At 44.5% G+C, this 27,618-nt stretch overlaps 1 protein-coding gene across 1 annotated transcript in view; it reads right to left on the bottom strand.

Annotated features, from left to right (window-relative positions):
• Positions 1–27,618, bottom strand: part of LOC129697184 (von Willebrand factor A domain-containing protein 2-like) — a 57,237-nt gene that overhangs the window by 8,335 nt on the left and 21,284 nt on the right. Inside the window, exons 4-11 of the mRNA XM_055635530.1 lie at positions 25,766–25,899; positions 22,250–22,359; positions 14,245–14,436; positions 13,690–13,823; positions 8,619–8,763; positions 4,068–4,123; positions 1,651–1,762; positions 221–840 (exon numbers count right to left, since the gene is read on the bottom strand). Coding sequence (XP_055491505.1) covers positions 221–840; positions 1,651–1,762; positions 4,068–4,123; positions 8,619–8,763; positions 13,690–13,823; positions 14,245–14,436; positions 22,250–22,359; positions 25,766–25,899 — 1,503 coding nt within the window. The remainder of the gene's footprint in view (positions 1–220; positions 841–1,650; positions 1,763–4,067; positions 4,124–8,618; positions 8,764–13,689; positions 13,824–14,244; positions 14,437–22,249; positions 22,360–25,765; positions 25,900–27,618) is intronic.

Genomic DNA, 27,618 nt, shown 5'->3' with positions numbered 1-27,618 from the left:
TACCATGCTGAACTTATGACATCTTACTGAATTCCCAAACTGTATGTGGTTATGGACTTATGCCTAATTAAGATGATTCTATTCTCCTTTTGACTGCAGGAAGGCTGTTTCTAATTCTAGTCAGTCCAGCTATCTGACCAGCTACACATCACTCAGAGTTATAATTAGTGGCCAGGCCTCGTTATTGGAATATAACCATCAACATAATGAAATAACTTACCTCTGCTGTGTCCACATCTCTTCACGCTGAGCTCCAGAATCCTATTGTAGAGCTCCTGGGGTTCACCATATGTAAATCCCAGCTGATCGTCTCCAGCTATGTGGTTTGATTGATTAACTATGTGCTTTCCACCGACAGGTAGAACAAATACATCCTTGTCTTTGGCGTACTGTACAGGGACTATCACAGAGTCTTGAGATTTAGAACTGAGGAGGAGTACAAGAAAATGGGGCACATCCATTTCGGAATCTCCATTGATCATGAAACCACCTTCAACTATATAATGCAGGACACTGCCTGTGAGAGGCTCGCCTCCACGGAAGTGTATCGTATCTATTAATTTCATCAAATTGCCACTGTTACTGTACTGCCCCCATCCAATCTCAATATTTGTTTTGTTACTATACTGAATAAATCCAACTTGTACTCTGTCTGAGGAGGGAATGACAATTTGAAGAAGTCTTTTAACAAAGGCTTTAGCTTGAAGGAATCCCTTTGGACCCATGCTCCACGATCCATCCACCAGAAAGAGGAGGTCAACAGGACAATCTACAATGCCAGGAAGAGCTGCAGAGGAAACATATATACACCGATTCATATGGACTGCACAATGACATGGGCTTTGAAACCAGATGTTGTAACGAGTAAATTGTCTTGGTTTGATACTTACTCAAGTGTCTGTTCTCACCTGTGTAGTAAAATAATAATTGAAAAAGTGAAGAGGTTTATCACAATTGAAACAATTGTTTTTATGTAAATATGAAATTAATAGTGAATTAATCTATCAGCACAGATTTCAGAAGATGAAGTTCTCAGCTACAGGTTACAGTTTTTGTTAAGCTCTGGTTTTGTTTATTTAACTAACATCCTTCTCTTAGGTGAACTAATATCAGTTCACCTAAGAGAAGAGGTTTCAAATGAGTGGGAGAGTCTAGGACCAGAGATCATAGCCTCAGAATTATAGAACGTTCCTTTAGGAAGATGAGAAGTAATTTCTTTAGTCAGAGGGTGGTGAATCTGTGGAATTCTTTGCCGCAGAAGGCAGTGGAGATCAAGCCAATGGATATTTTTAAGGCAGAGATAGATAGATTCTTGATTAGTACGGGTGTCAGAGGTTATGGGGAGAAGGCAGGAGAATGGGATTAGGAGGGAGAGATAGATTAGCCATGTTTGAATGGCGGAGTAGACTTGATGGGATTAATGGCCTAATTCTGCTCCTATCACTTACGACCTTATGAAGCTTTGCCGGAAAATAGAGTTCATCACTATATCTATTGATCCATATTCCCTTCTGATATGTTCAATTGTCTCCAGACCCTTTCAAATGTTCTACTGATATGGTTATGAAATATCCTATTTCTTATTCCAAATGAAACGTCTTATCTGAAAGTGAAGGGTAAGCCCTTAGTTTGATATTTTATGATAAATACTTACGGCAGTGTTTGTCCCCACCAAAGCCAAGGGGACACAGACAGCTATATTCATCCACAGTCTCTGCAACGCAAGTTCCCCCATTGTGACATGGACCTGAATCACATGGATCTATGTATGTGTGGTATTTTACCAGTTAGAGAAACAAGAAGTATGGATTAGCATTGCAACGGCAATATATCACACATCAATGACAATCACTTTGAATGTTGGAATGGAGTTGACCATTTAGCCTAGAACTTGTCTGCTAGAACATAGGTGCTTATATGTTGCCTAATTCTAAGGCCCAGATTGTCCTGAATGTTACCCATTGCCCAGCATTGCCCATTCCACGTTACCTTTGTTCAGTCCGCCTAGGCCTATGTGATCTCCCGGTTGCTAAACACTTTAACTCCCCTTCCCATTCCCACACTGACCTTTCTATCCTAGGCCTCCTCCATTGTCAGAGTGAGACCCAATGCTAATTGGAGGAACACCACCTCACATTTCACTTGGGCAACATAATGAATATTGATTTTTCTAACTTCAAGTAACCCTTGCATCCCCTCTCTCTTCATCCCTCCCCCACCCTCGTTGTTGTACTAGTTTCACTGTTGTCCTGGTGAGTTTCATTGTCTGTAACTCATTTTCACCTAGCCCATAGCCAACAATGGACTGCTTCCTTGATCATTGTTACTTTTTTGCATATCTTTGTTCTACACCTCTTCATATCACCATCTATATCTCTCATTTCCCTTTTCCCTGATTCTCAGTCTGAAGAAGGGTCTCGACCAGAAACGTCGCCCATTCCGTCTCTCTGGAGATGCTGTCTGTCCCGCTGAGTTACCCCAGCATTCCCACCCATGTTTCTTTGTATCTACTCCACCTGTTCTCCTTCAAATAGTTGAAAAATTAATCAAAACTTTTATCCCCATATCTTTTAAGTTCCAGTTTCATAATTATTTTCCATAATTTATGCTCTTTCCAAAGGCAACACACTTCGTTGTTTCAAAGATATAATAGTTTTTCAAAATAATTACTATCCTCAGATAACTGAAAATTTATTGCGATAATACTTGTAATTTTTCAAAAAGTGAATCCAAAATCAGGATATTTTCTTCATTTTTTGAGTAGTAAACATTGTCAGAGTAAACACAAGTATTGAACTTCCTGATTTTCCTGAGATTTTCCAACGACCTGAGATCCTGAGAGCGATGCCGTCTGGAGCTATGCTCCTGGTAGGGTCACCCATGGTGGTAAGGTCGAGGGGAGGTCTCTGACAAAGAGCAATCCAACCAAGACCTCAACGGTGGAACAGGCGGAGGATGATGGCTGACTTTAGTGGAGCGTCACAACGGCTGGGAAGGAGGATGAAGGCTGCAGCAGAAAAGGGTCTCCGGTCATCTTGGACTCCATGCCACTGGATCCTGACCCAGATCTGTCAAGGACCGTGTGGTTGCTGTCTGTGCACCAGTCTCCCCACGTTAAACAAAGTCACGAGCAGGCGTCCTCCATATAGGGAATAGCACCCTGGAGGCACACATGGTCAGCCATGGCCCGAAGGGGGCCTAAGACTTAAAGCCCTGTCCCACGGTACGAGTTCATTCCAAGAGTTCTCCCGAGTTTGCCCTGATTCAAAATCGGAGATTTACGGTAATGGCCACTCGTCGGTATTCGGGGCTCTCGTGGACATTTTTCATCATGTTGAAAAATCTTCACGAGTCTTCCCGTGCTAACCTGCCGTTAGTCAGTCTTCCTGAGTACCTGCCGTTAGCGCTAAAAGACGTCACCGAGCTCCAACGCACCCGCTACATTCATTCTCCGTGCTTACCACGAGTTTGATTTTTTTTAAACTCGGGCAGCTCTTGGAATGAACTCGTACTGTGGGACAGGGCTTTAAGTCATCTGTAATCATGCAGCATCTTCCACATTCTCATCTGAACTCAAGAGCTGTAAGAACTCATTGGGCAGATACAGTACTATACACTAACCTTGTAGAATGAAATGAAAGACAGAAGACAAGTCATTTAGAACAGACAGGTAATATCTAATAGGTCATTACAGAAATAAAAATGTTGGGAAAGACTGTCATAATGAGCTTTACGAAGTAAAGTGATGAAAAAAGATTGAAACAAGTATAAAGTAGCTAGAGAATAATGCTGGTCGAAGCCAGTAACATTTCCATATACAGCACAGAATGCTGGAGTAACTCAGCGGGACAGGCAGCAGGTCTTGACCCCCCGAAACGTCACCCATTCCTTCTCTCCAGAGATGCTGCCTGTCCTGCTGAGTTACTCCAGCATTTTGTGTCTATCTTCGGTTTAACCCAGCATCTGCTGTTCCTCCCTAAACATTTCCATACAGATTCCCTAATTTCCTGCTGGGACTTTGGTTGAATATGGACAGACTACAAAGATGTTGAAGTGAATATATTTACCTGGACAGAGCGTGCGGAAGCAGCGACTTTGAATCCGAGTGTACGTCCTTTTCCAGCTAAATGGATGAAAAATTCCAACTATTAATACAGCAAAATATACTTATGCATTTATTTTTGCAAAGCTGATAACGTATTGGTACCTGTTTTCTATCACACCATTGGCTCTTCAAATCAATTTGTTTAACAATGTTGTGGTGAAATTGCATTCTCAACTATCATGGCAGAAATAGCATAAAATCCTACGCTATGAATCATTTGCTGAAGAACATTTATTTACAGTATTTACATATTTACAGTACACAAAAAAGCTGGAGAAACTCAGCGGGTGCAGCAGCATCTATGGAGCAAAGGAAATAGGCAACGTTTCGGGCCGAAACCCTTCTTCAGACTGAAGAAGGGTTTCGGCCCGAAACGTTGCCTATTTCCTTCGCTCCATAGATGCTGCTGCAGCCGCTGAGTTTCTCTAGCTTTTTTGTGTACCTTCGATTCTCCAGCATCTGCAGTTCCTTCTTAAATAACATATTTACAGTGTTCCTACTCAGTAAAGATCTGAAGACTTGTAGCTGTATTTGGTAATAAGCAGACCACATACATCAATAGCAATGACTTTCATAGGAAGGAACTGCAGATGCTTGTTTACACTGAAGATAGACACAAAATGCTGGAGTAACTGAGCGGGACAGGCAGCATCTCTGGAGAGAAGGAATGGGTGAAGTATCGGGTAGAGACCCTTTTTCAGACTGAGAGTCAGGGGAGAGATAAAGATATACATTTCCCTCCATAATGTGTGGGAGAAAGACCCATCATTTACTTATTTGCTGCTGTACTCCACAATGTGGCGACTATGTATAAACACTGTTGTAATTTCTACAAGGTGAAACCAAAATGTATAAAAATGGCCTTTAATAAAATCCGACAATGTGCACTTTAACCTCATGTGATTTTTTTTCTATTACAAATCTCAAGTTGTGGAATACAGAGGCAAATAAATAAAATGATGGGTCTTTGTCCCAAACATTATGGAGGGCACTGTAGAAGGACAAGGTGTGAAAATGACCGATCAAAGGGGACGAGGCTCAAGGAAAATGTAGAATAGATCATTGTTCTTAGCTCTTAGAATCTACTATTCTTGGGCTGGAAGGCAAGGCGGCGAAAACAAGTCCTGTTTAGTTTAGTTTTTAGTTTAGAGATACAGCACGGAACAAGTCCTCTCACCGATGGGCGGAAATCCGGGGGGGGGGGTGACAGGGGGGATGTGACCCCCCATGTTTTGAGAGGTGGGGGACAATCCCCCCATGTTTTGTAATCCGGGTTTTTAAATTTGGTGAATAAAAATCTGTAAAAAATCTTTACTTTCCACGAGACAGTGGGGGTGGGACTGATGATCGAGGGCGCCGATTGGACGAGAGAGACATCGGTCAGTGGTGGTGGGGTGGAACATGATGATTCAGCGCGATGATTGGACGAGGGAGGTGCACAGAGGCAGAAGTAGGGGAGATGGAACTGAGGATAGAACGTGGTGATTGGAGGAGGGAGACCTCTTGGTGAAGCAAAGGTCATTGAGCGGAGCTTGAATCGACCCGTTCGTGGGGCCTTTCATCGCCCGGCATGGCTTAAAACGGGCTGCAGGATCTTCCACCACCCCACGGTCAAATTGCTGCATCGAGGCGATCGAGGCTCCCGATGTTGAAGCCCCCACCAGGCGATGGAAGATCCCGTGGCCGGTTCTAAGCCGCGCCGGTCAATCAAAGGCCCCGCGAACGGGCCGATTGAAGCCCCACGATTTGTGGTGGATGAAGCTGCTGTTGCTGGAGTTCGGACTCGGTCACCAACCAGGTCAGTTCCCAATGTTACCATCCACAGGGCCCATGGCCAAAGCCTCCGTCAAAAATTGTGTACCCCCCTCCATGTTTTGATAGCAATTTCCCATCTAGCCCTCACCAGCCATCAATCACGCATTCACACTATGTGTTTGAGAAGGAACTGCAGATGCTGGAGAATCGAAGGTACACAAAAAAGCTGGAGAAACTCAGTGAGTGCAGCAGCATCTATGGAGCGAAGGAAATAGGCAACGTTTCGGGCCAAAACCCTTCTTCAGACTGATGTAGGGTAGGGGGGAGCGGGGAGAAGAAAGGAAAAAGGAAAAGGAGGAGCCCGAGGGCTGAGGGAGAGCTGAGAAGGGGAGGAGACAGCAAGGGCTACCGGAAATTGAAGAATTCAATGTTTATGCCGCTAGGGTGCAGACTGCCCAAACGAAATATGAGGTGCTGCTACTCCAATTTCCGGTGGTGCTCACTCTGGCCATCGAGGAGGCCCAGGATAGAAAGGTCGACTTCGGAATGGGAGGGGGAATTGAAGTGCTGAGCCACCGGGAGATCAGGTTGGTTAATGCGGACCGAGCGGAGGTGTTCAGTGAAACGATCGCCAAGCCTACGCTTGGTCTCACCAATGTAGATCAGCTGACTACTATTGCATCCGCTCTAGATGTCAGATTGCCTATTTCCTTCGCTCCATAGATGCCGCTGCACCCGCTGAGCCTTTCCAGCACCCCCGCCCACCCAGCATCTGCAGTTCCTTCCTAAACTTCCTTCCTAGGCTTCAACTGCAGGTCTGCGGACGGCGGCACCGGGAGCCTGCGGGTCCCTGGAGGGAGACCGCTTTTCAGGGCTCTCGCAACGGCGACTTCTCCCGCCCGAGTTGCGGGGTCGAAGAGCTCCTGGAGCGGGGCCTAACATCACCGCCCCGCGCGGCTTGGAATGGCCGCGGGACTCTGCGAGCGCACGCCGGGGGCTCTAACACCAAGACCCGGTGTGCGACCTCGCACCACCCGGCGTGGCTTTAATGGCCGCGGGACAATTTCCATCGCCAGCCGGGGGCTTTGACTTTGACTCTGACATCGGGGGGGGGGGGGGGGGGGGAAGTGCAGTGGAGAGATAAGTTTATTTGGCCTTCCATCACAGCGATGTGATGGATGTTTATGTAAATTATGTTGTGTTTTGGGTCTATTTGTTTGTAATGTATGGCTGCAGAAACGGCATTTCCTTTGGACCTCAAGGGGTCCAAATGACAATTAAATGTATCTTGTATCTTGTATCTTGTAAACAGTCAATCATCCTATATCTGCTGGCTCTTGAAAACTGTTGCATTCACACTAGTTCTATGTTATCCCACTTTCCTATCTACTCCCTACACATTAAGAGCAATTTTACACAGGCCAATCGACCTACAAACCCACATATCTTTGAGATGTGAGAGGAATCCAGAGCACCTGCTGGGACTTTGGCACCTAGAAAACCCATGCAGTCATAGAGAGAATATGCAAATCCACACAGACACCACCCAAATCAGAATTGAACCCCTACCCCTGGCGCTGTGAGACTGCATCACTGTTTGCTTTTATTCCCTTCCATATGGCAAATGAAAGAATCTTATGTATTGAGACAAATGAATAAAATAAGAAGAAATATAATGTGCATGTATGTAATTTTTGTATGTTTCAGTACATATATGTGTACCTCGGAAATATACACGGCAGACGTGGAACATACAAACATGCCTGTGTAGAGAGGAACTGCAGACAAATTGTGTATTATGGAAGTGCAGATGCTGGTTTACACCGAAGATTGATACAAAATGTTGGGGTAACTCAGCAGGACAGGCAGTATCTCTGGATAGAGGGAATGGGTGATGTTTTGGCTCGGGACTCTCCTTTAGACTTAGTGTCAGGTGAGAGGGAAACACAGAGATAAGGAAGAGGAGGATGTGAAAACAAGACATCAAAAGAGATAAAAATCAAGGAAAATGTAGATAGATCATTGTTAGCTAGGAGAAGGGGTCAAGGAAAGAGGCGTTCCCTGTTTCCACCAAACATTCCACCACTACGCACAAGAAGCGCAAGACACCGTTGTATGCAGATGCCGAGAAGGGTGTTCAGCTCTGGCTGAACAATTTCCAATCTGGTGTTGTGGACTCAATAGGAAGTTAGGAGAAGGTGACATCAAAGCAGAGATGTAATGTAATCAGGGGGATAGTCAGACTGGTCGGAGAACTGGGAAGGGGGCGAGGTGGAGACAGAGGGAAAGCAAGGGTTACTTGAAGTTGGAGAAGTCAATATTCATACCACTGGAGTGTAAGCTGCCCAAGCGAAATATGAGGTGCTGTTCCTCCAATTGGTCCTGGGCCTCACTCTGACAATGGAGGAGGCCCATGAACAGAAAGGTCCATGTAGGAACGGAGGGGGAGTTGAAGTATTTAGCAAAAGATGCTGCTTTAAACTGAAGACAGACACAAAAAGCTGGAGTAACCTAGTGGGTCAGGCAGCATCTCTGGAGAAAAGGAATATGTGACGATTTGGGTCGAGACCCTTCTTCAGAACGTCACCTATTCCTTTTCTCCATACAAAGATGCCTGATGGGACGAGACTTTGTTTCCCAGGCATCATTTTATTCCATGAGGTCTCCAGAATATAATGCAGAAGCAATGACAAAGCAATGGCAGATAAAATAATTAAACTCTCATTAAGTATCTCCCGTGCCGACCACACAAACTGACGTGTAGAAAGGACAGAACGCAGCAAAGGGTTTTCCATGTTGTTTTGCACCAATGTGTTTGCCTTTCCAGCAAAGATGGTTTCCACGGTACTTCCTCTCAGCATTGACTGTTGTTCTTTGACAAAACTGTGACACCACTCTGCAGGCTGCGAAATCAAGGGAAAATAAGACGGACTAAATCTTTGTATATCTGACAGCGAAACCTAAAGACAAGCATTACAAGAGAGCTTTGGTGCTGAAAAGATTATTCAGGTGCTTCACAAGTGCTTCAATGAAGGATGGAGACACAGGTTGCTGCAAATAAGTAAGCGCAGAGGTTACTCAGGGGTCCGACCCGAAAAGTCACCCATCCATGTCCTCCCGAGATCCTGCCTATCCCACAGATGTTGCCTAATGTATTAAGGATGGAGTTGACTAAAAGGAATGCTCAGAGCAGGGCAGAAATAGCTAGGCTTTGCCCACTACAATTGCAGTATGTTTAATGGGTGATAAGTCTTACTCAATTCCTAAAATTGGCACTGAAAACTTTTGCTAATGAGTATAAGAACCAATACGTGAGTATAATGCCCAGGACACATCATGATGCAGCCTTACAGGACTTTGGTTAAACTACATTTGGAGTATTGCATGCAGTTAGTTCCAGTCTCTCTAATACAGGAAGGATGTAGAGGCTTTGGAAAAGGTACAAAAGAGGTTTACAAGAATGATGTCTGGATATAATGGTCGAGGAGAAGTTGATAAACTTGTATTGTATAGAATGCACAACAGTCAATGTTGTTATATATTATATGTTCTGTTAACGTGTTTTATGTCAAATTATTATTTTTTTGTTTACTTTCTATTGTTTTTCTCTCACTCTTTTCCCCATTAATTCAGTCTTACTTTTTTGACTATGTTACTTTCTATACCTGATTTGACATTGAGTACGATAGTGTAACTAAGGTATAATGATTAGAGCCCAGCATTGCTTATTAATGACTGTTCAAACTGATTGATCAAGATAAAAGATCATTTGTACGTTCCCACTGGTATTGGTTGCCTCGTCGAATGTACAGCACTGATCTGATCCAAATTGTACCAAGAATCGGTTTTAACCAAGGTGCCAGTTTTATAAAAGGCAAGAGCCTTTTACGGCTCACAGTGAACGGTCACGGTTGCGCAGCGGTAGAGTTGCTGTCTTACAGCGAATGCAGTGCCTGTAGATCAGTGCATGTTCCTTTAACCATAGTGACCTCCCCACTACTAACCACTCCCCATTGTCTCCAGTATAATTGTAGTGTCCCCACCTCTAGCTCGCTCTCTAGCTCCAGTGATGACCACGGACAGCTACAGCATAGTGTAAAAGAGTTAGTTTAATAAACAGTTACAGTAAAAGACTTGTGTGTGCAATAAGTCATTTTTACAGTGCCATAGACCCAGGTTCGATCCTGACTACGGGCGCTGTTTGTACAGAGTTTGTACGTTCCCGTGATCTGCGTGGGTTTTCTCCGAGATCTTCGGTTTCCTCCCACACTATAAAGACGTACGGGTTTGTAGGTTAATTAGCTTGGTAAGTGTAAAAAATGTCCCTAGTGGGTATAGGATACTGTTCTATCGCTGGTTGGCATGGACCCGGTGGGCCAAAGGGCCTGTTTCCGCTCTGTATTTCTAAACTAAACTACACTAAAGCTGATTTGATGCCACAGAGAATACAACCTCTATTGATGAGGTGAGCTTTAACGGTTATTGTTTGAAATCTGGGGCTGAACAGTCCCCTGTGTGCCTGGGTCCTGGACTTTCTCACCGCCAGGCCCCAGGTAGTCAAGATGGGGAAACATTCATCCAACCCACCCCCACCGTAAACACAGGATCACCTCAGGGCTGCGTCCTCAGCCCCCTACTGTACTCCCTGTACCCACATGACTGTGTGGCCAGGTTCAGCTCCAACTCCATCATCAAGTTTGCTGATGACACTGTAGTGGTGGGCCTGATCTCTGATAACGATGAGAAGGCCTACTAGGAGGAGGTGGCTGATCTAGCACTCTGGTGTCAGGACCAGAGCCTCCTCTTGAATGTCACAAAAACTAAGGAGCTGATTGTGGACTTTAGAAGGGCACAACATCCGAGGACGTACACGCCACTGGAGATAAATGGGACTACTGTGGATAGGGCCAGCTGCTTTAAATACCTGGGAGTCCACATCACAGAGGATCTGACATGGACAACACACATTGCCGCATTGGTGAGAAAGGCAAGGCAGCGCCTTTACCACCTCAGGCAGCTGAGGAAATTCAGAGTCCCTCTGAGGACCCTTCAGTGCTTCTACTCTGGGGCTGTAACATCACAATCTGGTTTGGGAACTGCCCTGCCCAGGACAGGAAAGCTCTGCAGAGAGTAGTGCGTTCGGCCGAAACCACTATGGGAACTACACTCGTCTCCCTGCAGGACCTATACACCAGAAGGTGCAGATCCAGAGCCAGCAACATTATGGGGGACCCCTACCACCCCAGCAATGGACTGTTCCAGCTGCTGCGGTCAGGCAAACGCCTCCACTGTCATGCTGTGAAAACAGAGAGGATGAGACCGAGTTTCTTCCCACAGGCCATCTCTTATCTCACCAGGGACTCATTTACTGTACTAATTTACTGTTGTGTTGTGTCTTTAAAAAAACTGAAAATGTTCTAACACGTTCTAACAATTTTCTAGCTGATTCTGTTCTATCCTGTTCAGCAGTTTTTGCACAATCCGCAGGCATTGCCAGTTTCATTTCACTGCATATGTGTATGTGACAAATAAAGTTGACTTGACTTGACTAATTTTAAACCTTTGCACCAAAGCCTTTTCATTCCTGCATTTAAATTTTGATCACATTTCTATACAATTTTTCTTTTCTGTAAAGAGAATGTGTTGAGCTTGGGAAGTTTCTTCTCAAAATTTAAACCATGCAAATCTCAAGATAGTTTTTAACTGCCAAATTAGTTATTGCATATTTTGGGAGACAGAATTTAAAGTGTTAATGTTTCAAAACATCCAGAGTAATAAGGCATAGTAAATTAGTGAAAGAATGATAAATAGGTCAGTTATAAGCTAAAAAAATAATTACAGTTCATTAATAACATAATGGCAGCTATATTACTGAATCTTCTCAGAAAAATGATCCCCTTTAAGGCAAAACTGGGGAAGAACACAGAGTATATGACTTTCAAAAGTAGATAAGGAATAAGACAGTATAGACCTCTGAACAATAGATTATTTAGAGCATTAGGCATACTGTAACTGTAAGTGAAAATAAACTTACGTTGATAAACAGACCCCAAATTATCCAGTGGGAATAAGAAACTACAGATGGTAGACACAAAATGCTGGAGTAACTCAGCGAGACAGGCAGCATCTCTGGAGAGAAGGAATGGGTGACGTTTCGGGTCGAGACCCTTCTTCAGACTCACTGCTCCCACTCTATGATAACCAGCATCTGCAGTTCTTTCCTGCACATTTTGTGCGCTCCTCTGTGAAATCTCAAGGTTTGTCTACTTTGAAGAAGTTCTCCTCTCTCTCCGACGAGAGTTCAGCAACATCCTCTCTCACTGCACCCCCTCTGTGATATCAGAGATGTTGCCTGTCCCGCTGAGTTACTCCAGCATTTTGTGTCTACCTTCGATTTAAACCAGCATCTACAGTTCTTTCCTACACAAGGAACTACAGATATTGGTTTACAAAAATGGACACAAAGTGATGGAGTAACTCAGCGGATCAGGCAGCATCTCTAGAGACATGGATAGGTGACGTCTTGGGTTAGAACCCTTCCTACATTATCCATACAGGTAAACGATAGTTGCACACACCAACTTAAATACAACACCTGGACAGATTGCATCTTGATGTCTCATATTTTAACGGAGAGATTAACACATAAAGAAAAAAAATGGATTCCGGCCTCCATAAAGATCAATAGGGAAATGGTCATTTATTATCAAGTTCTAATTGCACAGCAGGTAAAACATGATCTATAGTGTGAACATGGAAATCATAAGGTCATAAGTGATGGGAGCAGAATTAGGCCATTTGGCCCATCAAGTCTATTCCGCCATTCAATCATGGCTGATCTATCTCACCCTCCAAACCCCATTCCCTGCCTTCTCCCCATAAGCCCTGACACCCGTACTAATCAAGAATCAATCTATCTCTGCCTTAAAATTATCCATTGATATTCTAATGATACTCTTGACGCTATTTCAAAGAGTAGCTTTCCCCATTGGAACACTGCATTGGAAATCCAATTGTATATCATCTCCATTTTATTTGGTGGACAATGTGTATGCCTGCATTTCCACCGGAACATCAAAAATGAGAATTTAACCATAATATTTCTAAACAAAACAGATCATAAGGTCATAAGGAATTGGAGTAGAATTAGGCCATTTGGCCCATCAAGTCTACTCCGCCATTCAATCATGGCAGATCTATTCTCTCCCTCCTAACCCCATTCTCCTGCCTTCTCCTCATAACCCCTGACACCTGTACTAATCTAGAATCTATCTATCTCTGCCTTAAAAATATCCACTGACTTGGCCTCCACAGCCTTCTGTGGCAAAGAATCCCACAGATTCACCAATGCCGAAGACAAACGCAATGGTATCTGCTGGAATCTGGAGCAGAAGAAACAACTAACGGATGAACTCAGCAGCATCAAGCAGCATCAGAAGAAGCAAATGGATAGTCAAGGGTTTAGGTTGAGACCTTACATCAGGACTTCTGAGGAATCATAGAGTGGAACAGCATGGAAACAGGCCCTTTGGCCCATTGCTTCTATGCTGACCATCACCCAGCCCTGATGTAAGGTTTCGATTGGTAACGTCAGCTGTCCCTTTCCCACCACAGTTGCTGCTGAGTTCTTCTAGCAGATTGATTTTTGTGAGTAGATACTGAAGGTTACTGCAGTTGTCTGCAGCGGAGACAAACGCAGACAGGTGGGACTAGTGTTGCTGGGACATGTTGGCCGGTGTGGACAAGTTGGGCCGAAGGCCCTGTTTCCACGCTGTATCCCTCCATGACTTTATGACTCTACGACAGAGGAGACAGTCAAAATTGCCTACCTGGATGGACATCAGAACAGACAGTGGATTGTGTCAGTGTGGTGTACAGACCATTGACTGCATCATCATAATGCTTTGCGTAAAACACATGCTTGTCGCTGGGATGGTTAGCGATAGTGTCCAGTTCGTTCCACCTTTAAATGGCATAGAGAGTGTGAGCTCAATACACATTCTGCTGCTTAACAACTGAATTATTGGCCTGTCCCACTTGGCGATCTTTTAGGCAACTGCCAGTGACTGTCATAGTCTTAGCAGGTTGCCAAAAAACCAGCGTCAACCTACGCCATCCTGGCGACAACCTACGACAGCACCTACGTCAGGAGATGTCAAGCGACGCGCATTGGCGTCAAACCCACTGTCACCAAAAAATGTTCAACATGTTGAAAATTTAGCGGCAACCAGAAAGATGCTACGACTTTTTGCAGGACTGAGGAGACTGCTCCCAGCAACCACTGGCGAACATGTGGCGACAAACTAGTCACCTATAGTTGCCTAAAAAATCGGCACAGTGGGACACACCATTAGCATCACAACCGCTCAGCGATATGTTCTTACCCTGGGTGCCTGATTCCGACTGCAAATATTGTTATTCCGCTGTTCCTTGCACGCCTCAGTGGCATTGTTGCATTGTCTTGTGATTTACCATCAGAGAGAATCACGACGATTTTCAGAGCATCTTCCCGTCCTCCTTGAAACCCTTTGTCCAGCGCATATGTTACTGCTTTACCAATCTCTGTGCTCCCACCTCTGTACGACATTGAGAGAACATCATGGGTTAATCCTTTGAGAGAATTTGCTGAGTTGGTTAACATAGAAATAGTCCCTTCAGTCCATTTGATCTATGCTAATCACAGGGCTGCTAACTCTCACGCTTTCGATGTGAGACTAACTAATTTGTCCATTAGCGCCACGTGCCAGGGATCCGTGTGGTCCGGGGAAGCGCGTCAGTTGGCGGCTGTGAGTTTTTTTTAGTTTTTAAAAAAATATATTTTATTTTATTAGAAGTAAGTACAGTCATATGGCACCAAAGTGCCTAATATATATTTTATGTACAACTTTTTTTTTTTTTGTTACATTGAAAAAAGATGAGAATGAGAAAAAGAAGTTAGATAGTAAAGGATAGAAAGATGTGAAATATATAGTGTGTGAAGAAAGAGAACGAGTAATGGAAGAAAGTTGAGAGAGAAAATAGTGAAAATAAAATAAAATAAAAAAGAAAAGGAGATCATTATTTATAATCTTGACCAACCCTCGTCCAGTCCTGAAACAGTTATTTTTTACAATTGTGTTGCACCATATGATTCCAAAAAAACGACGAATGGAGACCAACTCGTTATGAATTGGTCTGATTTATCCATTAGGAGGAATCGCATTTCCTCAAGATGAGCGGTGTCCAACATACTTGCAATCCACATTTTAAGCATTGGTATTGATGTACCCTTCCAAAATTTAAGTATTATTTTTTTTGCTATTATTAAACCATAGTTAAGGAATAGATTTTGAGATGTGTTCAATTTATTCCCATCTTCCATTACACCAAATATAATCATTTCAGTATTAGGTTCCATTCTTGTCTTGAATAATTTTGTAAGTATTTCAAAAATATCATTCCAAAATCTATAAAGTTTTATGCAGGAAACTAAGGAGTGTGTTATAGTTGCCTTTTGGGCTAGACATTTATCACAAGTGGCGGATATATTTGGATAAAATTTGTTCAATCTTGTTTTTGAATAATATAATCTATGTACAATTTTAAATTGAATTAGATTATGTCTTACATTAATTGAACATTTGTGAATATATATCAGGTATTTTTCCCATTTAACCTTCGTAATTTTTATCATTAATTCCCGTTCCCACTCTTCTCTAAGTACCTCTGTCGATGGTAGGTCTATATTTAGAATACTATTATATAAATAGGATATTAATTTTTGTGAGTCAGCTTCAATATTCATTGCTTCTTCCAATAAGTCAGGAGTTACTTTTTGATATCCTTGTATATATTTTTTCACAGTCGCAAATCTGAAGATATTTAAAATATTGGTTGTTTTTCAATTTAAATTTTAATTGTAGTTGTTGGAATGATAGTAGGTTTCCCATTTCGTACATATCCCTGATCCTTCTAATTCCGAGACTTTCCCATTGGTTATATGTCTTATCAATAAGAGATGGTTTAAATAAAGGGTTATTCGCAATTGGCATTAACAGTGATAGATTTCTTAATTTTAAAGATAATTTTATTTGTTTCCAAATTCTTATTGTACCATATATAATTGGGTTCTTCTTATATATTGTGTTATTCAGTTTTTTGGGGGAAAAGAGGATTGTTCCTATATTACAAGGATGGCAATCCTCCTTCTCCATTTTTATCCATTCTGTCTGTTGGGTAGAACTATCCAACCAATAAATCATATTCTTAATATGCACTGCCCAGTAATAATAGCGGCTGTGAGTTGACGGCTCTTCTCTTTCTTGGTTCGATGTGCAGACGCCGACAACATGAAGCAGCCGGAGGTGGAACTAACCAGGTGAATCAGTTGTAAAACCTGGGGGGGGGTGTTTCGGAATGGCCATGGATTATTAATTAAGTACAAATACGAGGTGTCCTCAGTAGTGTGTTTAGATCTTTTGCAAACTGTTCCAAATATGCAATATACGGGTTTTCGGCCCGTAACCCGAAAAACCGCATTTTGTTTTTTTCAATTTCGTTTTTGCGGGGTCGGGGCAGGCGAGCTGACCTGAGAACTGCGGCCAGTCCCTGGGCACGAAGAATACCAACTTAATCATCATGGACAAATTGGGCCAGTCATGTACATGTTGCATAACTGACTCTATACAAATCTGAATGGACTTAAAATTACCATTTAAGCCAAATTGCTCCCACTTTCCACATTTTGAATCTTGTAGCTTCGGACATGGAGCGCTCCGGACAGTGCGAGTGTCCCGGGCCGTCGGAGGCATCGGAAGCGCCGCTGCCGCGAGAGTCTCTGTGCCGAAGGGACAGATTCTCAAAGGGAGGTGAGAGAGAGAGAGGGGGAAGGAGACAGGGAGCCATTGGGGAGAGAGTGAGGGGGTGAGAGGAGAAAGAGGGGAGAGACAGAGGGGGGGGGGGAGGGGGGGGGGGAGAGAGAGGGAGAGGGAGAGAGAGTGAGGGAGGGGGAGGGAGAGAGAGGGGGGTAGAGAGGGAGAGGGGGAGAAGGGGGAGGGGGAGAGACAGGGAGAGGGGTGAGGGAGAGAGAGAGGGAAGGGGGGGTCTAGAGAGGGTGGGAGAGAGAGGGGGAGAGTGAGGGGTGATAAAAGAGAGAGGGGGAAGAGGGAGAGAGGGGGAAGGAGAGAAAACGGGGGGGAAAGAGAGAGATGGGGGGGGGCAAAGAGAAAGAGGAGATAGAGACAGAGGAGGAAGAGAGAGGGAGAGAGAGCCAGGGGGAGAGTGAGGTGGGAGATATGGGGGAGAGAGAGGAGGAAAGAGAGATGAGAGAGAGAGAGAGAGAGGAGAGAGAGAGAGAGGGAGGAGAGAGAGAGAGAGAGAGAGGGAGGGGGAGAGAGAGAAAGGGAGTGAGAAAGAGATATGGGGAGCGAGAGAGATAGAGGGAGGGAGAGAGATAGAGGGAGGGAGAGAGATAGAGGGAGGGAGAGAGGGAGGTAATGAGAGGGAGGGAGTGAGAGAAGATGGGGAGAGAGAGATAGAGGGAGGGAGATGGAGAGAGAGAGAAGGGAGAGGGGAGAGGGGGGGGGGAGAGAGGGGACGAGAGAGAGAGGGGGGAGAGTGAGGTGGGACGGGGGATAGTGAGGTGGGATGGAGAGAGAGGGGGGAGAGAGAGATGGGAGAGAGAGGGGGGAGGGAGAGAGGGAGAGAGAGAGAGAGGAGGGGAGAGAGAGAGAGGGAGAGAGAAGAGAGAGGGAAGGGGAGAGAGTGAGAGGGGGAGACAAGGGAGAGAGAGGGGTGAGAGGAGAAACAGAGAGGGAGAGAGGAGAGAGAGAGGGGAAAGAGAGATGGAGGGGAGAGAGAGGGGGGGTGGTTGAGAGGAGAGAGAGTGCATCCTGGAGGACAACCAGTGGCTGCTGGAAGTAAGTACCAAGCACTGGGTATATACAGTGGAAGAAAGTGGACTTCAAATGGTGGTGGTTGGTGAAAGCATCCTGCTTGCCTGCTAAATTTTCACTTACTGTAACTGCAGGAAATATGTTCCCGATGTTGGGGGCGTTCAGAACCATGGGTCACAGTTTAAGAATAAAGGGGGGGGCAGTTAGGACTGAGATGAGAACAAACTTTCTTCAAGCAGAGAGTTGTGAATCTGTGGAATTCTCTGCCACAGAAGGCAGTGCAGGCCAATTCACTGGATGTTTTCAAGAGAGAGTTACATTTAATTCTTGGGGCTAACAACATCGAGGGATATGGGGAAAACCCAGGAAAGAGGTACTGATTTTAGATGAATAGCCATGATCATATTGAATGGCAGTGCTGGCTCGAAGGGCCGATGGCCTATTCCTGCACCTATTTTCTATGTTTCTATGCTTGAGTACATGGCAATAAAACTCGATCACGTGATTTTGAAGCAATCATGCTTGGTGGAGGTATAATGTAGTCATAGAGTGATACAGTGTGAAAACAGGCCCTTCGGTGCAACTTGCCCACACCCGCCAACATGTCCCAGCTACGCTACCTGCTTTTGGTCCATACCTCCAAACCTGTCCTATCCATGTAGCAGTCTAACTTTTTCTTAAATGTTGGGATGGTCCTTGCCTCAACTACCTCCTCTGGCAGCTTGTTCCATACACCCATCACCCTGGATAAAGTTACCCCTTAAAAAGTTACCTCTTAAAAATACTTCATACAAAAAACATTCAAATCATACTTCTACAGTGCACTAAAACATGATTTTAATACATCAAATTTCAAAAAGTTCCTACCCTTGGAGGGGGGACACCCTTCTTCCACACCCTCTCCCCACTCGGTTGCTCCACTCCCTCACCGGGCACCCCCAAGGCCAGTGGTCAGTGATCGCACAGCCACCCCCCACCCCACCCCCGTTTCAAAAACGCTCCAATCCAATTTAAAGCATATATATTGTATTCAAGTGTAAGTTAAAAGACTCACTGCAGTATGCACCATATTGCACAATTCCAATGGGAGGGGGACACCCTCCCCCCCCCCCCCCAGTCGCTGCGCTCCCTCGGGCTTGGTCTCTCGCAATTTCTCACTCCCAACTCTAACCCAATGTTGGCAGCCCTGTAATCATCACCCCGATTAATCCTACTTACCAGTGTAGCGTGAGCAAACGGGTAGAGCAAATAGTTTCATTAACAAAATGGCATTTGAAATGCACGTGCACTTAGTCGAGAGAAACGGTTTTAAGTTGTTGTCATTGCAAAGAGCACTAGCTAACTGAACACACGTCTTAACTCAAAACCCCGCGAAAAAATCATGTCACGTGACAGTCCCGACTTCTGACGAGGGTTCTGCATAACACAGCTTAACCACCGAGTGCCGGTACACCAGCATCATTGTCCTGTTCATTCAACTACCTGTCTGGCTGCCTCTTAAATGTTATAGTGTGCCTGCCTCCATCACCTCTTCTGCCATCACAATCCAAATACCAATTACTCTTTGTGTGAAAAAGTCTACCCTTCAGAACCCCTTTAAAAGCAGAATGTACAAGAGTTTGAAATCGCATACTTCTAAACAGTAAGTTTCTTCACTGCTGTTATCAGGATTTTGGAACAGTCTACCCATAAACTAGTGTAGGCCCAATATTCAAACCTACATCATTTGCAGGCCTTGCATTTTTCCTATCTTTACTTCCACTGTAACTGCAATGGTGTCACACAAGTTTAGTTGAGTTTAGTTTATTGTCCCCAGTGTGTGTAGTATAGCGTTAGTGTACGGGGATTGCTGGTCGACACGGACTCGGTGGCCGAAGAGCCTGTTTCCACGCTGTATCTATAAACTAAAACTAAACTAAATTCAGGCCCTTTAATTCAGGCAAAATCCTTGAGAATCATTTCTCTAGTTTAATGACATCTTTCCTGCAGTGTAGGACCAGAACTGCACACTATATTCCAAAAGGTGCCTCACCTACATTGTGTGCAACTGTAACATGGCGTTCCAACTTTTGTACTCAGTGTCTTGGCTTATGAAGGCAAGCAAGCCACATGTTTTCTTCACCACCTTATCCTACCAGTGTTGCCACTTCTAAATGACTATGTTGTTTTTTTAGTTTTTAAAAGGTTTTTAAAGATACGGCACGGAAATAGGCCCTTCGGCCCAACGAGTCCGCACCGACCAGCACATTAACACTACCCTACACACACTAAGGACAATTTTACATTTATGAGCAAATCAATTAACCTGCAAACCTGCACGTCTTTAGAGTGTGGAGGAAACTGAAAATCTCAGAGAAAACCTACGCAGGTCACAGGGAGAATGTACAATCTCCTTCCAGACAAGCACTCATAGTCAGGATTGAACCCGGGTCCCTGGCGCTGTAAGGCAGCAACTCTACCACTGCGACACCATGCTGCCCACATGTACTTGTACTCCAAGTTTTCTGCACTCTCCAGGGCCTTGCCATACTCTATATATGTCCTACCCTAGTTTAAATTTAACAAAATATATTCATCACATGTGTCTGAATTAAATTCCATCTGCCATTCCTTTGCCCACTTTCCCAGTTGTAACATGAGAGAGGGTTTCTCACCATGCCACAAATTGTGATCCCATCTGTAAACTTGGCAATCGTGCTATCTGCATTGTCATCCAAATTATTAATACAGAGGGCAAATAACAGAAGACCCAGTACAGATCCCTGCAGCACACGGCTGGTTTCAAGCCTCCACTCTGACAAACAACCCTCTACTAACATTCTCTACCCCCTATCTCCAAACCAATTTTGCACCCAATTGAGATCTGTTTAAGACATTTGCTGGTGATATGAACATTGGTGAAGATGTGGGAGGGGGAAAGGATGCCAGGAAGGAAGGACATTACACAAAGTGGTTGACACCACTTGATCCATCACGGGTACCAAACCCGCATAGCATTGAAAGCCCTGACTCAAAAGTGCAGCCAGATTCATTAAAGACCCACACCACCACAGACATGCTCTCATTTCGTACCATTGGTAAGAAGATATAGGTCCAAACAACTTCTTTCTAACAACTATCCGGCTCTTGAACGCTACAAAACAGTCCTAACTAAACAATGATCGATAGACATCTTTGGTTACTTTAAGGACTTCTGGCTTTTTTGTTGCATTGGCACTGATGATATTCATTTGTTGATTTTCTGTTTATTAGGTATTATCAATGTACCGTGTCTACAGGCCTGCTAAGCTGCTGTAAGTAGGAATTTCATTGTTTAGTTTAGTTTAGTTTAGAGATACAGTGGGGAAACAGGTCCTTCAGCCCACCAAGATGACCAGCAATCCCCGCACAGTAACACTATCCTGCACACACGAGAGACAATTTACATTTTACCAAGCCAACAGTCTGGATCGAACCCGGGTCTCTGGCGCTGTTTGAGCTGCAAGGCAGCAACTCTACCACTACACCACCGTGCTGCCCTGTTGCTCCGTTGTTGGTACATATGACAATTAAACACTCTTTACTCGTGACTATTGGGTACAGCAGGAATAGATCGGTTGAAAACTTGGGCAGAGAAATGACAGTTGAAGATTAATACTGTTGCACTTTGGGAGGTCAAATGAGAGGTGGAAGTATATTGTACATAGAAAGTTCCTTAGGAGTCTTTATGTACAGAGGAACATTAGAGTGTGAGTCCATAGCTCCCTGAAAGTGGCAATACAAGAAGAGAGGGATTAATAGGCACATAGACACATAGAAACATTGAAACATAGAAAATAGGTGCAGGAGTAGGCCATTCGGCCTGCAATAGGTACAGGAGCAGACCACTAGGCCAGCACCGCAATTCAATATGATCATGGCTGGTCATCCTAAATCAGTACCCCCTGTTCCTGCTTTCTCCCCATATCCCTTGATTCCATTAGCCCTAAGAGCTAAATCTCACTCTCTCTTGAAAACATCCAGTGAATTAGCCTCCGCTGCCTTTTGTGGCAGAGAATTCCACAGATTCACACTTGGTAAAAAGGTTTGATGTGCGGGGATATGGTTTGCGTGGTCCCGGTGGGCCAAAGGGCCTGTTTCCGTGCTGTATCTCTAAAATAAACTAAACTAAACTAAACAGATTGGGATTGGAATGATACAGGCAACAAGTAGTCAGATGGGATCAGATTAATTTGGCATCATGGCCGGCACAGACATGGTTTGTTGCAAAGTCATTCCTGTGCTGAAGTTAGACACAAAATGCTGGAGAAGGGACTCGACCCGAAACGTCACCCATTCCTCCTCTCCAGAGATGCTGCCTGTTCCGCTGAGTTTCTCCAGCATTTTGTGTCTATCTTCAGTGTAAACCAGCACTTGCAGCTCCTTCCTACACTGTTCCTGTGCTGTATTGTTCCACATTTTATCTTCTAATATATCTCCTATCAGTTGTTTTATTTAAACTAATACTCTCCACGAGTCATGCAATGGCCATCCATGCCTGAAAGTAATCTTTTTGATGGCATCTTTGGCTTCTTTTCTTGTGGGGTAAGTTTCCAGCCCAAATTCTACCTCAGGTTTTGAACTGAATTGGATTACTCCAATGCGAACCTATTTAAAGGAAAATAATATATTTAACAGCAGGCCCAAATTAGATTTGAACATTGACAGAAGTAATCATTATGACACGATTTTTGCATGCATTGTGTAAAATTTAACTTTGAAAGCATGCACAAAATTTCAGAAGAAACTGACTCAAAAGAAATAAAAAATTAAATTCAAGACAAATGTTGTCTTTTGATAATTAATGATACTGAATGTCAAAATTCAGATAATCAGATCTGTGCCGCTTCCAATATACCAATTAAAAAAACATAGTTAACCTGTCATCTGTTGTGAAGATTGCTGAATCACTGACAAAAATTTAAAGATTTCTGCATGAATCTATAAATGTGCCAAATCTATAAATCTCCCGAAGATATACACAAAATACTGGAGTAACTCAACGGGACAGACAGCATTTCTGGAGAGAGGGAATGGGTGAAGTTTCGGGTCAAGACCCTTCTTCAGACAATCTCCCGGTGAGCAAGGGGGCTGCCCCTCATCCGGGCCAACGTCCATGCCAGCGTGTCCCTGGAGAGGGGGCACGCGGTGTCCATGGGGACTCTGGAGGCCTTCCGTGAATGCTGGTCGCCGCGGGAGGTGGAGTGTATTGTAGAAAAAGTTGACAAGATATTAACCTGATAACTGTTTGATTGTAAACTGCCAATGGCATTCTTGATTTTGTTACTACTCTGCACGTGCATAATTGAATAAACACTTTGTAAACAATTTAGATTTTTTTTTAAAGGGTGAGCAGGGGGCAGGGACACTACTGGTGAACAGGGACACTCCTGGTGAACAGGGACACTCCTGGTGAACAGGGACACTCCTGGTGAACAGGGACACTCCTGGTGAACAGGGACACTCCTGGTGAACAGGGACACTCCTGGTGAACAGGGACAGGGACACTCCTGGTGAAACAGGGACACTCCTGGTGAACAGGGACACTCCTGGTGAAGAGAGACACTCCTGGTGAATAGAGACACTCCTGGTGAATAGAGACACTCCCTGGACACTCCTGGTGAATAGAGACACTCCTGGTGAATAGAGACACTCCTGGTGAATGAATAGAGACACTCCTGGTGAGTAGAGACACTCCTGGTGAACAGGGACACTCCTGGTGAACAGGGACACTCCTGGTGAACTCCTGGTGAAGAGAGACACTCCTGGTGAATAGAGACACTCCTGGTGAAGAGAGACACTCCTGGTGAAGAGAGACACTCCTGGTGAATAGAGACACTCCTGGTGAATAGAGACACTCCTTGTGAATAGAGACACTCCTGGTGAATAGAGACACTCCTGGTGAATAGGGACACTCCTGGTGAACAGGGACACTCCTGGTGAATAGAGACACTCCTGGTGAAGAGAGACACTCCTGGTGAAGAGAGACACTCCTGGTGAATAGAGACACTCCTGGTGAGCAGGCTCGATTCTTAAACCATGGCCGGAGGACAGAGGAGGACTCGCCCACCACGGGTGGAGTGGCTGGCACGGAGCGAGTGCTTGAGGTGGGGCAGTCGAGTTGGTGCCCCGGGATCGTGTCGGTTCGGGTCGAGGTCGGGTCAGAGTCCATGTGGGGAGGTCTGGTCGGGGGACTCAAGGTCGGGCAGAGGATGGGGTCAGTCTGAGTTGGACAGGTCATTCGGCCAAGAAATAAGAAGGTCCCAGTGGGTGGGTTGGGGGGACAGAGTAGGGAGGAATACTTTTTGTCACTTTGTCGGCCCCATTGTGGCGACTCTTTAGTGTACTTTGTCTGCAAAAACAAAAGAATCTCACTGCACCTAGCTAGGTACAAGTGACAATAAAGAATAATCATCATCATCGTAAACTCCGGTCAGTTGTCACAGCCACAAAAGCCGCCAATGATTTTACTGAAATCGTTACTAGTACATGTACTTGCTTGGCAGATCACTGATTTGGAATATTCTGGAAATTCTACAGGTAAACTGTGAGTCTTTCTCCCTGGAATCGATTTCAATTGTTGAGGCCTATAATATGAACTAGACTGCGTTCAGGAAGGAACTGCAGATGCTGCTTTAATCTGAAAATAGACACAAAATGCTGGAGTAACTCAGCGGTACAGGCAGCATCTCTGGAGAGAAGGAATGGGTGATGTTTTGGGTCAAATAGACAATAGGTGCAGGAGTAGGCCATTCGGCCCTTCGAGCCAGCACCACCATTCAATGTGATCATGGCTGATCTTCCCCAATCAGTACCCCATTCCTGCCTTCTCCCCTTATCCCCTGACTCCGCTATCTCTCTCTTGAAAGCATCCAGAGAATCCGCCTCCACCGCCAAGGCAGAGAATTCCACAAACTCACAACTCTCTGTGAGAAAAAGAGTTTCCTTGACTCCGTTCTAAATGGCTTACTCCTTATTCTTAAACTGTGGCCCCTGGTTCTGGAATCCCCCAATATTGGGAACATGTTTCCTGCCTCTAGCATGTCCAAGCCCTTAACAATCATGTGTTTCAATGAGATTCCCTCTCATCCTTCTAAACTCCAGAGTGTACAAGCCCAGCTGCTCTATTCTCTCAGCATATGACAGTCCCACCAGCCCGGGAATTAACCTTGTAAACCTACGCTGCACTCCCGCAATAGCAAGAATGTCCTTCCTCAAATTAGGGGGCCAAAACTGCACACAATACTCCAGGTGTGGTCTCACTAGGGCTCTGTACAACTGCAGAAAGACCTCTTTGCTCCTATATTCGATTCCTCTTGTTATAAAGGGCAACATGCCATTCGCTTTCTTCACTGCCTGCTGTACCTGCATGCTTACTTTCATAGACTGATGTACAAGGACCCCCAGATCCTGTTGCACTTCCCCAACTTGACACCATTTAGATGATAATCTGCCTTCCTGTTTTTGCTACCAAAGTGGATAACCTCACATTTATCCGCATTAAACATCATCTGCCATGCATCTGCCCACCCCCCCAACCTGTCCAAGTCACCCTGCACTCTCATTGCATCCTCCCCACAGTTCACACTACCACCCAGCTTTGTGTCATCTGCAAATTTGCTAATGCTAGTTTGAATCCCAGGTCGTGACATCTATCTATATCTTTCATTCATGTGTTCTATATCTCTCTGCAGCACCGTCTATATCTCTCTTTTCCCTTTCCCCTGACGAGACTGAAGGAGGGACACGACCCGAAACGTCACCCATTCCTTCTCTCCAGAGATGCTGCCTGTCCCACTGAGTTACTCCGGCTTTTTGTGTCGATATTTATGAATTTGACTGTACTGTGTAGAAAAAGTATTGGAAGTTTTGATAATTAAGTCTGAGCAGGCAAATTAAACCATTAGAAAAGTGCAAATATTACTTTCACATCAAAAATATTATCTATTCAATTTTAGAATGAGCTTCATGTTCCTAATTTCTATCTAATGTTATTATAATCGTTTTCACTTACTCTGTCAGGATTAATGTCAAGAATATCACACAGTTTGGCAGCAAAGTGTTTTGATCTTTCAAAGCTTCCTTTCCCAATGCTATATGATCCATCCATCAACAACAAAACATCAATAGAGGAAGAACACTGAATTACTGGGGAGAAAAACAGAAATGAAACACAATTAGCAGTCTTTTGACTACACACACAGTTTTTACAAGTGGCCACACAGATTGCTCAAAAATCAATGTGTAAAGAATACATTTTAAGGGTGGCCCGGTGGCATAACGGTAGAGCTACTGCCTTACAGCGCCAGAAACCAGGGTTCAACCCCAACTACAGGTGCTGTCTGTACGGAGTTTGTACGTCCTCCCCAATGACCTGCGTGTGTTTTCTCCGAGATCTTCGGTTTCATCCCACACTCCAAAATCGCAGGGGTTGGTAGGTTAATTGGCTTGGTATAAAATGTCAAAATTGTTCCTAGTGTGTGTAGGGTAGTGTTAATGTGCGGGGATTGTTGGTCAGTGCGGACTTGGTAGGCAGAAGAGCCAGTCTCCGTATTTCTAAACTAAACTACAACTGAACACATTCATTTTACCATTGCATGTTGTGTCACATAAAGTGTTTGAGATAAAGCTCTCAGCAAAATCTCACTGTTAGGGAGGAGAGAGTCATATTAAAAGGTTATATGGTTAATGTAGGAATCTTTGACATGTGAAAAACAGTCTTCAAGCCTTTTAAAACAGTAGCTTACAAGTAGTTTGAAGAAGTGTCTTGACCTGAAACGTCACCTATTCCTTCGCACCAAAGATGCTGCCTCACCCACTGAGTTTCTCCAGCATTTTTATCTATCATTGATTTTTCCAGCATTCCTTCTTAAACATACAAGAATAGTCGGTTTTGTGTTTATATGGTGCAACTATATAAAAAAATGCTCTCTTTTATAACCTCTGGAATGCCAGAGGTTGAGGCGAGACTTAATAGAAGTATATAAAATGATGAGAGGCTTAGACAGAGTAGATGGCCAGAGCCTTTCTCCCAGGGTGGAAATGTCCAACATTAGAGGGCATCTATATAAGCTGAGAGGAGGAAAGCTTAAAGGAGATGTACGGGGCTAGTTTATCAGAGAGTGGTGGGGGCTTCAAACGCACTGCGAGGAGTGGCGGTGGAGGCAGATACGATAGTGGCGTTTAAGGGACCGTCAGATAGGCACATGGAAGTGCAGGGAACAGAGGGATATGGATCATGCCCAGGCAGATGAGATCAGTTTATCTTGGCATCATGTTCGGCCCAAACATTGAGGGCCAAAGGGCCCATTCCTGTGATGTGCTGTTCTATGTTCTAAACAAAAGCAGCATTGTGACAGCAAGGAGCAACTTGACATAAGTGGTTTGGAAAATGACCACTGAATAAGCTGTATGCACTCAAAGGCTCATCAAGAAATGCATGCATATTCATATATCTCACAATAATGAGATGCAGCAAATGTAGCATGACTATGGAAATGGAATCCAATGTACTCCTCGAGAAACACCAAACCCTCAAGCCGAAACACATGGTCATAAAGTCATAAGTGATAGCAGAATTAGGCCTCCATCTCCATCGCAGGGGACAGACTTCTGACCGACATACACTACAAACCAACTGACTCACATGGCTATCTGGATTACACGTCTTCCCACCCTGCCCCCTGTAAAGACTCCATCCCCTACTCCCAATTCCTCCGCCTACGCCGCTTCTGTTCCCAGGATGAGACGTTCCACACCAGGGCATCGGAAATGTCCTCGTTCTTCAGGGAACGGGGATTCCCCTCCGCCACCATAGATGAGGCTCGCACCAGCGTCTCATCCATACCCCGCAACACTGCTCTCTCT

The sequence above is a fragment of the Leucoraja erinacea genome, chromosome 1, assembly GCF_028641065.1.
Source record: "Leucoraja erinacea ecotype New England chromosome 1, Leri_hhj_1, whole genome shotgun sequence".
Classification (NCBI taxonomy): Eukaryota; Metazoa; Chordata; class Chondrichthyes; order Rajiformes; family Rajidae; genus Leucoraja; species Leucoraja erinaceus.
Note: the sequence above shows the minus strand (reverse complement) of the source record. Positions and strands in the feature narration are given on the sequence as shown.